This window comes from Bos grunniens, chromosome 3, assembly GCF_055505025.1.
Source record: "Bos grunniens cultivar Pamir isolate PY7600 chromosome 3, Bosgru_T2T1.0, whole genome shotgun sequence".
In the NCBI taxonomy this organism is placed as follows: domain Eukaryota; kingdom Metazoa; phylum Chordata; class Mammalia; order Artiodactyla; family Bovidae; genus Bos; species Bos grunniens.
In genome coordinates, this window is record NC_141167.1 from 26950369 (window position 1) to 26964268 (window position 13900).

Consider the following 13900-nt stretch of genomic DNA (forward strand, 5'->3'; position numbering starts at 1 on the left):
TTTCCAAATTTGCTGGCATATTGAGTTGCAGCACTTTCACAGCATCATCTTTCAGGATTTGAAATAGCTCAACTGGAATGCCACCATCTCCACTAGCTTTGTTCATAGTGATGCTTCCTAAGGCCCACTTCACTTCACATTCCAGGATGCCTGGCTCTAGGTGAGTGATCACACCATAGGGATTATCTGGGTCGTGAAGATCTTCTTTGTACAGTTCTTCTGTGTATTCCTGCCACCTCTTCTTAATATCTTCTGCTTCTGTTAGGTCCATACCATTTCTGTCCTTTATTGAGCCCATCTTTGCATGAAATGTTCCCTTGGCATCTCTAATTTTCTTGAAGAGATCTCTAGTCTTTCGCATTCTGTTGTTTTCCTCTATTTCTTTGCATTGATCACTGAGGAAGGCTTTCTTATTTCTTCTTGCTATTCTTTGGAACTCTGCATTCAGATGCTTATATCTTTCCTTTTCTCCCTTGCTTTTCGCTTCTCTTCTTTTCACACCTATTTATAAGGCCTCCTCAGACAGCCATTTTGCTTTTTTGCATTTCTTTTCCATGGGGATGGTCTTGATCCCTGTCTCCTGTACAATGTCACAAACCTCTGTCCATAGTTCATCAGGCACTCTATCAGATCCAGTCCCTTAAATCTATTTCTCACTTCCACTGTATAATCATAAGGGATTTGATTTAGGTCATACCTGAATGGTCTAATGGTTTTCCTTACTTTCTTCAATTTAAGTCTGAATTTGGCAATAAGGAGTTCATGATCTGAGCCACAGTCAGCTTTGCTTAGAAGGAACCAAATGAGAGAATACAATTCATTTATAGTCTAGTTAGTGCTCAGTACTTGCTCAGTAGCATATTTTTAGAATAGGGTTACTATAAAGATTAAATGAGATATTATATAAATTTTTTAGTACCTAGTAAGAATCCAACAAATACCAGTTATTATTAGGAGAATTAAGATCATCGGTGGTGGTGGTAATGAAAATATAAAACTTCTATAAACACATCTCTAGTGTACCAGGTGAACTTTTCAAACTACAATCAATTTCCAACCTTTCTGCAAATTAATTCCAGTCCAACCATATAACTAAGCCCATCATCCCTGCCACAAAAAAAAAAAAAAAAAAGAGAGAGAGAGAAATACACACACACTAGAAAGGGATTATAATCTACTCAGTTTCCTTTGAGTTGGATAGGCTTAATGACTGACTTCATTCTAGGAACCAGTATGAATATAAGACCTATGTCAGAGTGGAAGTCCCAGAACAAACCATCTTCTTGTCTGCCAGTTCTCCCGATTAAAGAATATCCCAGAAAAAAAGCCAGATCACCAAGAGTTATCCTACATATCTATCAAATCCATTATGATTGAGTCTACACCAAAGGATTCAGTTGAGAATAAACAGATTTCTAAGTTAAATCTGACAATCTAAACTATAAAATGCTAATGATTAAATTATGATATATCTATACCTTGAACTTCTAACTACACAAAACATTGAAAAGCACAACAAAAAAATGTTCACACATTTGTTAAATATAGTATTATACCATTTTAAAACTATAAATTACAACTGCATAGCAAAAAAGAAATAAGGTTATAAAAAACATTGCCAGTGGTTAGTGCTGGATGGAATAATTGTAGGAAATTAAAATTTTTTCTTATCTAAATTTCCTTCAAGAAACAAATAATACTTTGTCTATTGATCAATCTTTTTTAATTACTAAAAAGTAAACAACTCAAGTCAAATCTCTACTTTTCTCTAGAAATGAGCTTGCTTAATATCATTTCTGTGCATATCTAAACACAGAAAATTATATTTTAGGTAAATATATAATGTGAAGTGTTGTTTTCCGGGGTATTTTTCTTTCTAAAAATGGAATTGTACAATATCTTTTGGTTTGCAACTGGCTTTTTTCATTCAATAGTAAACCATGGGACATTTCTCCATATTGATATATAAAACCATCTATTCTTATAGCTATATACTGTTTTCACTGTAGAATGGTGTAACAATTTTTAGCCAAAGAATGGACTATAAAGTTATTGCCAATTTTTTTGCTATTACAGTGCTGTAAATATCATTTAATAACTGTGAACATATTAAAAGAATAATGGCTAATATCTGAATGCTTATTATATGCCAACTGCCACAAGCTTTTATATGAATTAAACATACTACAATATCACTATTCATATTATTATTATTATTTGTACAACACATTTTTTTCTCTGTAACCTGCCTATTCATACTTGTTTCCTCTGAAAATTGAGTTATTTTTTTAAAAAATTGGCCAGGATACAAATTTGATTTTAAAAGTTTCCAGCAGACTATTCCCAGGAGTTCCGTGAAAATGTCTGGCATATGGGCATTTATACATTCCACAAATACTATCTGAGAAGCTGTGAGTGAGCAAAACAGACTTGAACTCTGGATTCTAAACTTTCAGCCTAGCAAACACTGGGTTAATAAGAGGAAAGCAAAAAAGAGTGAACAGGGGAACACATCAATTAGAGAAACACTACACCAGTCAATACACAATTATAATTACCTCTTAAAACAGTCTTGCCTCATCCTGTGATCTTAGCTACTACTGATTAAGCTGCTGCTGCTGCTGCTGCTGCAGCTGCTAAGTCACGTCAGTCGTGTCTGACTCCGTGCAACCCTATAGATGGCAGCCCACCAGGCTCCCCATCCCTGGGATTCTCCAGGCAAGAACACTGGAGTGGGTTGCCATTTCCTTTTCCAATGCACGAAAGTGAAAAGTGAAAGTGAAGTCGCTCAGTTGTGTCCGTCTTCTAGCGACCCCATGGACTGCAGCCCACCAGGCTCCTTCGTCCATGGGATTCTCCAGGCAAGAGTACTGGAGTGGGGCGCCATTGCTACTACTAGCTTAATCTTACGGAGAAGGAAATGGCAACCCACTCCAGTGTTCTTGCCTAGAGAATCCCAGGGACGGGGGAGCCTGGCGGGCTGCCGTCTATGGGGTCGACCGCACAGAGTCGGACACCACTGAAGCAACTTAGCAGCAGCAGCTGCTTAATCTTAAAATAATGCTTTACTTACACAATTTTCATGCTCAAGAACTCATAACTTCTCTCTTTAGTATTTCTTAAGTATACCTAAATCATTCTCTACACTATTTCAAACCTTTACTACTAAAGGCTTTCCTTATGTTTCCCACTTCTTCCCCTACAACTTCTTGGAGGACCACTTAGGTAGACCTCAGTGCTTACTTCACAGGAAAAACAAAAGTCCCTAATCCTTCCAGAAGAGAAGGAAATCAACACTTATCAAGCATTTATACAGATCACTTAAGAAAAAGCAGAAGAAATTTCCTGGAGATATGATTAACATTTCAAAAAAGCTTAAAACAAATTACACAGAGAAGTACAATTCCACAGGCTATTATGTGAACCGTGAACTTCCTGATGTTCAAGCTGGTTTTAGAAAAGGCAGAGAAACCAGAGATCAAATTGCCAACATCTGCTGGATCATGGAAAAAGCAAGAGAGTTCCAGAAAAACATCTATTTCTGCTTTATTGACTATGCCAAAGCCTTTGACTGTGTGGATCACAATAAACTGTGGAAAATTCTGAAAGAGATGGGAATACCAGACCACCTGATCTGCCTCTTGAGAAATTTGTATGCAGGTCAGGAAGCAACAGTTAGAACTGGACATGGAACAACAGACTGGTTCCAAATAGGAAAAGGAGTTCATCAAGGCTGTATATTGTCACCCTGTTTATTTAACTTATATGCAGAATACATCATGAGAAACGCTGGACTAGAAGAAACACAAGCTGGAACCAAGATTGCAGGGAGAAATATCAATAACCTCAGATATGCAGATGACACCACCCTTATGGCAGAAAGTGAAGAGGAACTAAAAAGCCTCTTGATGAAATTGAAAGTGGAGAGTGAAAAAGTTGGCTTAAAGCTCAACATTCAGAAAACGAAGATCATGGCATCTGGTCCCACCACTTCATGGGAAATAGATGGGGAAATAGTGAAACAGTGTCAGACTTTATTTTTCTGGGCTCCAAAATCACTACAAAAAAAACCAAAAAAACAAAATCACTACAGATGGTGACTGCAGCCATGAAATTAAAAGACGCTTACTCCTTGGAAGGAAAGTTATGACCAACCTAGATAGCATGTTCAAAAGCAGAGACATTACTTTGCCAACAAAGGTCCGTCTAGTCAAGGCTATGGTTTTTCCTGTGGTCATGTTTGGATGTGAGAGTTGGACTGTGAAGAAGGCTGAGCGCCGAAGAATTGATGCTTTTGAACTGTGGTGTTGGAGAAGACTCTTGAGAGTCCCTTGGACTGCAAGGAGATCCAACCAGTCCATTCTGAAGGAGATCAGCCCTGGGATTTCTTTGGAAGGAATGATGCTAAAGCTGAAACTCCAGTACTTTGGCCACCCCATGCGAAGAGTTGACTCATTGGAAAAGACTCTGATGCTGGGAGGGATTGGGGGCAGGAGGAGAAGGGGACGACAGAGGATGAGATGGCTGGATGGCATCACTGACTCGATGGACGTGAGTCTGAGTGAACTCCGGGAGTTGGTGATGGACAGGGAGGCCTGGCATGCTGCGATTCATGGGGTCGCAAAGAGTCGCACACGACTGAGCGACTGATCTGATCTGATCTGATTACTTAATGCAGATTGGTAAACAATTATTTCAAGGTGTTATTTTCAACAAAATATTCTAATCAAGTCCACATCTGGTACTTAATCACACATTCAAAAGATAAATTATTATACGATGGATGTGAACTATAATGGATCATGTTTAAAGTCCCAGTGAAATACACTGAAAGGCAGGATTAATTCTGTCTGGAAAGGCTTCACAGAGATAATATTTGAGCAGGTCCTGGAAGGATAATTCAGCTCTTCTGCTGCACATACCTCCTGTCTACTTCTGGTTACAAAATTCAGAGAATTTAACTTTGGGATGGGTAAATCTTTAAAAACCATCTAGTATCTAGGTTTCCCAACTTTATTTTAAAGTAACAAAATCTTTCCTTTAAAAGTCTAACTGAAAACTTTAGTATATAGAACAGATAAACGTGGACCTGCTCTTTTGAAAGAAGAAGTTATTGGAAAACATTGCTAGTCTTAACCCCCTTCACTTTAAAATAAGAAAACTGAGACACTAAGAAGGACAATGATTTGACAAAAGACCACAAAAATGTAATAAAAAAAAAGACCACAAAAATGTAGAACTGCCACAACTACTCAAAGAATACCTTTTAAGCATTATCTTCTCTTTGAAGTCTTTTACTAACTTTCTCCCCAGGTTGAGTTTTACTTCTCATTTTATTCCTTGCTATACCCAGCACATGCTTCTATTATGGTTTCTATAAAACTCTGGTGCTCTAATTATATCGTTCTAATGTGTCTATGTCCCTCTACTATACTGCAAACTCCCTGAAGGCAGGGACTGTCTTAATCATCTTTATATACCCAGTACCCAGAATAAGACTCTTGAGAGTCCCTTGGACTGCAAGGAGATCCAACCAGTCCATTCTGAAGGAGATCAGCCCTGGGATTTCTTTGGAAAGAATGATGCTAAAGCTGAAACTCCAGTACTTTGGCCACCTCATGCGAAGAGTTGACTCACTGGAAAAGACTGATGCTGGGAGGGACTGGGGGCAGGAGGAGAAGGGGACGACAGAAGATGAGATGGCTGGATGGCATCACTGACTCGATGGACGTGAGTCTGAGTGAACTCCGGGAGCTGGTGATGGACAGGGAGGCCTGGGGTGCTGCGATTCATGGGGTCACAAAGAGTTGGACACAACTGAGCGACTGAACTGACTGACTGACCCAGAATAAAATATCATTTATTAAGTTATATTCAACCACGTTTCAGAAGAGATTTAAAGATATCTCAATGCATAGCACACTGGAAGACTTTAGCATTTTTCAAACGAATTTGCCAAAAATGAGGTCATTAAATGAATATATTGAAAGCAATTAGAACAATATCTGACACAGAGTACTTTCTATAAACATTACCTAATATTATGTAAGTTTATATAGAAAAAAACAAAACAAAACCTGAAGCTATTATTTAATCTGGATGGCAAAAACTAAATAACTTTTCTCAAAGTTTCAACTAGCTCTAATATAACCACATTTTTGATGAGAAGGAAGGAAAATCTGGTCTATTCATAAAGACCTATCGCCTGGGAAAAACAGTATAAAGAGCTGTGTTCTGTTAATCTCTAGACTTAGACTGAAGGAAGAAATTAGGCCTATCTTCAATTTAGGGCTTAAAACACTTCTTTCTCTACTTTAGTTTCAGTCACCTATACGCTGGGGGTGATGGGGAGTGAAAAAGATTATCTCTAAGGTTCTTTCCGGCTCTAACAATGTAGGGGCATAAAACAAATTAAAAATCAGAGTGCTTCAGCTTCCAACTTAATATGAATAAAAACTTAATAAAAACCAGTAAATGGTGCATTGGATTTGGTGTCAGAAAGACAGGGTGTTCATATCAACTCTATAATTATTTAGGTGTGTAATTTTAAGAAAGAAGCAAACTCTCTGGATCTCAGTTTCCTCAACCTTTAAAATAAAGTTGGACAATATAATCTCTCTTTAAAATACATTATAAAAGGAGAAATTAACAATAACACAATAATAGTGGGAGACTTTAATACCCCACTTACACCTATGGATAGATCAACTAAACAGAAAATTAACAAGGAAACACAAACTTTAAACGATACAATAGACCAGTTAGACCTAATTGATACCTATAGGACATTTCATCCCAAAACAATGAATTTCACCTTTTTCTCAAGCGCACATGGAACCTTCTCCAGGATAGATCACATCCTGGGCCATAAAGCTAGCCTTGGTAAGTTCAAAAAAACAGAAATCATTCCAAGCATTTTTTCTGACCACAATGCAGTAAGATTAGATCTCAATTACAGGAGAAAAACTATTAAAAATTCCAACATATGGAGGCTGAACAACACACTGCTGAATAACCAACAAATCACAGAAGAAATCAAAAAAGAAATCAAAATTTGCATAGAAACGAATGAAAATGAAAACACAACAACCCAAAACCTGTGGGACACGGTAAAAGCAGTCCTAAGGGGAAAGTTCATAGCAATACAGGCACACCTCAAGAAACAAGAAAAAAGTCAAATAAATAACCTAACTCTACACCTAAAGCAACTAGAAAAGGAAGAAATGAAGAACCCCAGGGTTAGTAGAAGGAAAGAAATCTTAAAAATTAGAGCAGAAATAAATGCAAAAGAAATAAAAGAGACCATAGCAAAAATCAACAAAACCAAAAGCTGGTTCTTTGAAAGGATAAATAAAATTGACAAACCATTAGCCAGACTCATCAAGAAACAAAGGGAGAAAAATCAAATCAACAAAATTAGAAACGAAAATGGAGAGATCACAACAGACAACACAGAAATACAAAGGATCATAAGAGACTACTATCAACAATTATATGCCAATAAAATGGACAACGTGGAAGAAATGGACAAATTCTTAGAAAAGTACAACTTTCCAAAACTCGACCAGGAAGAAATAGAAAATCTTAACAGACCCATCACAAGCACGGAAATTGAAACTGTAATCAAAAATCTTCCAGCAAACAAAAGCCCCGGTCCAGACGGCTTCACAGCTGAATTCTACCAAAAATTTAGAGAAGAGCTAACACCTATCCTGCTCAAACTCTTCCAGAAAATTGCAGAGGAAGGTAAACTTCCAAACTCATTCTATGAGGCCACCATCACCCTAATACCAAAACCTGACAAAGATGCCACAAAAAAAGAAAACTACAGGCCAATATCACTGATGAACATAGATGCAAAAATCCTTAACAAAATTCTAGCAATCAGAATCCAACAACACATTAAAAAGATCATACACCATGATCAAGTGGGCTTTATCCCAGGGATGCAAGGATTCTTCAATATCCGCAAATCAATCAATGTAATACACCACATTAACAAATTGAAAAATAAAAACCATATGATTATCTCAATAGATGCAGAGAAAGCCTTTGACAAAATTCAACATCCATTTATGATAAAAACTCTCCAGAAAGCAGGAATAGAAGGAACATACCTCAACATAATAAAAGCTATATATGACAAACCCACAGCAAACATTATCCTCAATGGTGAAAAATTGAAAGCATTTCCTCTAAAGTCAGGAACAAGACAAGGGTGCCCACTTTCACCATTACTATTCAACATAGTTTTGGAAGTTTTGGCCACAGCAATCAGAGCAGAAAAAGAAATAAAAGGAATCCAAATTGGAAAAGAAGAAGTAAAACTCTCACTATTTGCAGATGACATGATCCTCTACATAGAAAACCCTAAAGACTCCACCAGAAAATTACTAGAAATAATCAATGACTATAGTAAAGTTGCAGGATATAAAATCAACACACAGAAATCCCTTGCATTCCTATACACTAATAATGAGAAAACAGAAAGAGAAATTAAGGAAACAATTCCATTCACCATTGCAACGAAAAGAATAAAATACTTAGGAATATATCTACCTAAAGAAACTAAAGACCTATATATAGAAAACTATAAAACACTGGTGAAAGAAATCAAAGAGGACACTAATAGATGGAGAAATATACCATGTTCATGGATTGGAAGAATCAATATAGTGAAAATGAGTATACTACCCAAAGCAATTTATAGATTCAACGCAATCCCTATCAAGCTACCAACAGTATTCTTCACAGAGCTAGAACAAATAATTTCACAATTTGTATGGAAATACAAAAAACCTCGAATAGCCAAAGCGATCTTGAGAAAGAAGAATGGAACTGGAGGAATCAACCTACCTGACTTCAGGCTCTACTACAAAGCCACAGTTATCAAGACAGTATGGTACTGGCACAAAGACAGAAATATTGATCAATGGAATAAAATAGAAAGCCCAGAGATAAATCCACGCACATATGGACACCTTATCTTTGACAAAGGAGGCAAGAATATACAATGGATTAAAGACAATCTCTTTAACAAGTGGTGCTGGGAAATCTGGTCAACCACTTGTAAAAGAATGAAACTGGACCACTTTCTAACACCATATACAAAAATAAACTCAAAATGGATTAAAGATCTCAACGTAAGACCAGAAACTATAAAACTCCTAGAGGAGAACATAGGCAAAACACTCTCCGACATACATCACAGCAGGATCCTCTATGACCCACCTCCCAGAATATTGGAAATAAAAGCAAAAATAAACAAATGGGACCTAATTAACCTTAAAAGCTTCTGCACATCAAAGGAAACTATTAGCAAGGTGAAAAGACAGCCTTCAGAATGGGAGAAAATAATAGCAAATGAAGCAATCGACAAACAACTAATCTCAAAAATATACAAGCAACTCCTACAGCTCAACTCCAGAAAAATAAACGACCCAATCAAAAAATGGGCCCAAGAACTAAATAGACATTTCTCCAAAGAAGACATACAGATGGCTAACAAACACATGAAAAGATGCTCAACATCACTCATTATCAGAGAAATGCAAATCAAAACCACTATGAGGTACCATTTCACGCCAGTCAGAATGGCTGCGATCCAAAAGTCTACAAATAATAAATGCTGGAGAGGGTGTGGAGAAAAGGGAACCCTCTTACACTGTTGGTGGGAATGCAAACTAGTACAGCCACTATGGAGAACAGTGTGGAGATTCCTTAAAAAACTGGAAATAGAACTGCCTTATGATCCAGCAACCCCACTGCTGGGCATACACACTGAGGAAACCAGAAGGGAAAGAGACACGTGTACCCCAATGTTCATCGCAGCACTGTTTATAACAGCCAAGACATGGAAGCAACCTAGATGTCCATCAGCAGATGAATGGATAAGAAAGCTGTGGTACATATACACAATGGAGTATTACTCAGCCATTAAAAAGAATACATTTGAATCAGTTCTAATGAGGTGGATGAAACTGGAGCCTATTATACAGAGTGAAGTAAGCCAGAAGGAAAAACATAAATACAGTATACTAACGCATATATATGGAATTTAGAAAGATGGTAACAATAACCCGGTGTACGAGACAGCAAAAGAGACACTGATGTATAGAACAGTCTTATGGACTCTGTGGGAGAGGGAGAGGGTGGGAAGATTTGGGAGAATGGCAATGAAACATGTAAAATATCATGTAGGAAACGAGTTGCCAGTCCAGGTTCGATGCACGATGCTGGATGCTTGGGGCTGGTGCACTGGGACGGCCCAGAGGGATGGTATGGGGAGGGAGGAGGGAGGAGGGTTCGGGATGGGGAACACATGTATACCTGTGGCAGATTCATTTTGATATTTGGCAAAACTAATACAATTATGTAAAGTTTAAAAATAAAATAAAATTAGAAAAAAAAAATTTTTTTAGGGTAAAACAAAGACCTTTGTTTAAGGAATGTGGTTATATGCTACACTTAGATGGGCTGAAAATAGACCTCATATGTTATTTAGGCAGGGATGATGCTCTGTTTGGGGATTCCCAGGTGGCTCAGTGGTAGAGAATACGCCTGCAATGCAGGAGACTTGGGTTTGATCCCAGGGTTGGGAACATCCCTTGTAGAAGAAAATGGCAACCCACTCCAGTATTGTTGTCTGGGAAGTCCCATGGACAGAGAAGACTGGCGGGCTAGGGTCACAGGGTCTCAAAGAGTCGGACATCAACATAGCCACTGAGCATGCACACACACGCACAGTGCTCTACTGAAAATATCACAAAGTGTTTTGGGGTGAAAGGATACCCAGAAAACACTCTAAACCATTATCCAAATCAGTTGATGATAAAAAATAAATTCTTTATAGAGAAAACAATATCTCTGATATTTCAGTGGCAGCCGCATTCTGTGAACTGCTGTTTATATTTCTTTAAATAGCAGCATTATTAGGAGGAGATAGAAATTATAAATCACCTCTGCCATTTTACAGTTATTGGAGTATACACAATATCCATACATGTAAAAAAGAAAAGGGTACTACAAAAGTATTAATGCACAGGGTCAGGATTAAAGGTAGCAACCTCTTGTGATCGATATTGTTAACTTTTGTCCTTTAAAAAATTGTGGTAGAAATATATACAACAGAATATGTACTCTTTCAACCATGGTAAGTGTACAATTCAGTGTGAATACATTCACAGTGTTTGATGTTGTTACATTTTTAAAATTAAAACTTTGGAACTAATTGCTTTCAAATCAAAATTTTGTGTTCCTATCTACTGGCTGAAGGAAAGGATGGAAAAACAAGATTAAAAAAGTGGATATGAGATTGAGGAATAAACAAAGTTGATTACAATTTAAAAAAATAAATAAATAAAATACATTATAGTCATGGCATTCTATGGAATAAGTTACATGTGAAGAAAATATTTAGGTGGGGATTGTTATTACAGATGTTTAGAGGATTATGGTATAAACCAAAAATTGGAAAATTCAGGATTGGGAGAAATCTTACAAGTCTTCTCTGACTCACCCAAATGAGACTCAAGATCCCTGAGAAACAACCCATGGAAATAAGTTACCTCATCTTAGGCCAACTCTAATACCTAAGTTCTTTTAGTGAAACTACATGATCCTTTAGTAACTTCCAGCTATTAGTTTTACCCCTTTCAATTACAGGCACCTCAAGCCATCTAAGGGGTCGCACAGAGTCAGACACGACTGAAGCGACTTAGCAGCAGCAGCAGCAAGTAGTTGTGGATAGTGACACTATGCCCCTTACGTATCCTCTTCAGAATTAAAATCCCCAGCTCCTTCAACCTTTCCTCAAATATAATACCAAGTGTCCCTGACCATCCAGCCTGCCTTCCTCAGAAAAACCCCATTCTTGAATAGGATGGAAGAAAAAAGTAAAAACAGAGCTACCATATGACCCTACAATCCCACTCCTGGGCATATATCCAGAGAAAAACATGGTCTGAAAAGATACTTGCACTTCCAGTGTTCACTGCAACACCGTTTACAACAGCCAAGACACAGAAGCAACCTAAATGTCCATGGACAGAGGAATGGATAAAAGACGTAGTACACACACACAATGGAATATTACTCAACCATTAAAAAGAGTGAAATAATGGACCTAGAGAGTGTCATACTGAGTGAAGTCAGAGAAGGAGAAATACCATATGATATCCCTCATATACGGAATCTTAAAAAAAAAAAAATACAAATGAACTTAAAAAACCTGAAACTCATAGGCTTAGAAAACGAATTTATGGCTGACTGGTGGAAAAAGGGAATTTGGGAAAGTCAGGTACATACTGCTATAGTTAAAATGGATAACCAACAAGATATTGGATAGCACATGGAACTCTGCTCAACATTATGTGGCAGCCTGGATAAGCGAGCGTTTTGGAGGAGAACGGATACATGCATTTGTATGGCTGAATTCCTTGTTTGTTCACTTGAAACTACTACAACACTGTTAATCCGCTATACCCCAATACAAAATAAGAAGTTTAAAAAAAAAAAGGAAAGAAAAACCTCCATTCTTGCCTGAGAGAATGTCAAAACTACTCGAACAAACCCTCCCCATTCTAACTTCCTGATTCCCGGTGGAACCCAACATCTCCCCCTCTTAGAGCTGACACCACATAGATGCCCCTAACTGCCCTTGCCACCTCCATCCAAGCAAGTTTTTGGCGTGGGAAATAGTGCCCCTGATGCTCCTTCGGAAGATTAGGATAAAAGAAGTGACCACAGCGGGAACAGAGACGCCCGCCTCCTCCCTTACCGGTATTGCTTGGGGTCGCTGGGAGACTTAATGATCTCAGGGTCTCCGGCATTATTGACAGGCCCCCTCCGTCCCTCCTCCTCAGATTCATCGGCTCCCAGACGGGCAACCCGGCCGCTCTCGCCCAAATCTTGTCCATTGGGCTGCAGGTCAGGGCAGCTGCAGGTGGACTTCGCCTTGTTCCTTCCAGGCATGGTCAGTGTAGGAAAGTGTCTGGCAGCCGCCGAGTCTTCACACCGACCCCGCGCTTCTATTCTCGAAAGCGCCGCGAGCTCCCGCCCGGCCTCACACAACTTCCTCCCGGTGGCACAGACTGCAGCAACCGCGACTCTCCTCAGCATTCACTACCAAGACGGAACGCTGGGCATGCCGTTCCCTAGGGTCCACCTCCTCCTCCTACTCCTCCAGCCGCTCCTCCTCCTCCGCGTTCCAGAGGCGGTGGCCGCCGGCGCTGTTGCTGCCGCAGCCGCTGAGGTGGACAGGCCTGAACCCCTCCCCCAATCCGGTCTCCCTCAAGCCAACTTCCCTCATCCCCCCCACCCTCCAGACCGTCGATGACGCAACTGATGTTAGCCAATCATAAGGCAAGAGAGCAGTCACGCGCAAGTAACCAACCAATAGGAACAGGGAATAAAAAAAGGAGCCAGAGACCGGGCCGGATTCTCAAAGCACCCAGCGAGCTTTTCGAAACCAGAGGAAGGAGGGGCGAAGAAGAAGAGGCGGAGAGAGCGGCGCGTTGGCCGACGGGAGAAGGGCGCAGGACTGCTGCGCAGCGTTTATGACGTAAGCGTGGAGGGCGTTTGAGGTAGCAACTGAGTGGGCTCTGTGGCTCAGAGGAAAATATTCCCCTGAGGCGAAAACTGGTCAGCGAGTGGAGAAAATCCCCCAGCCTTTCCCCCACCATTTATGTCATATTTTGTGCATCCTGCTTCTCAAACCTGGGGTGGAGACTTTGGCAGTGACTCAGCACGTTAAAAGCAGAACGCCGGAAGTATTTTTCTGCCGCCGGATGGCAGCGGCATCTGGAGCTGAGCTGAACGATAGAAATAGTCATTTTGAGTCTCCTTTTTTGTAGCCTGCCAGACATTAGTGCTGCTCGCCTTCAAGGCCTAGAAAGTGCTT

At 39.3% G+C, this 13900-nt stretch overlaps 1 protein-coding gene across 2 annotated transcripts in view; it reads right to left on the reverse strand.

Annotated features, from left to right (window-relative positions):
• NRDC (nardilysin convertase) overlaps positions 1–13264 on the reverse strand; it is a 97203-nt gene extending 83939 nt beyond the window's left edge. For both annotated transcript variants that reach the window (XM_086387634.1, XM_086387630.1), the window contains exon 1: positions 12779–13264. In XM_086387634.1, coding sequence (XP_086243760.1) covers positions 12779–13119 — 341 coding nt within the window. In that variant the 5' untranslated portion in view covers positions 13120–13264. The remainder of the gene's footprint in view (positions 1–12778) is intronic.
• Between the last annotated feature and the right edge of the window lie 636 nt (positions 13265–13900).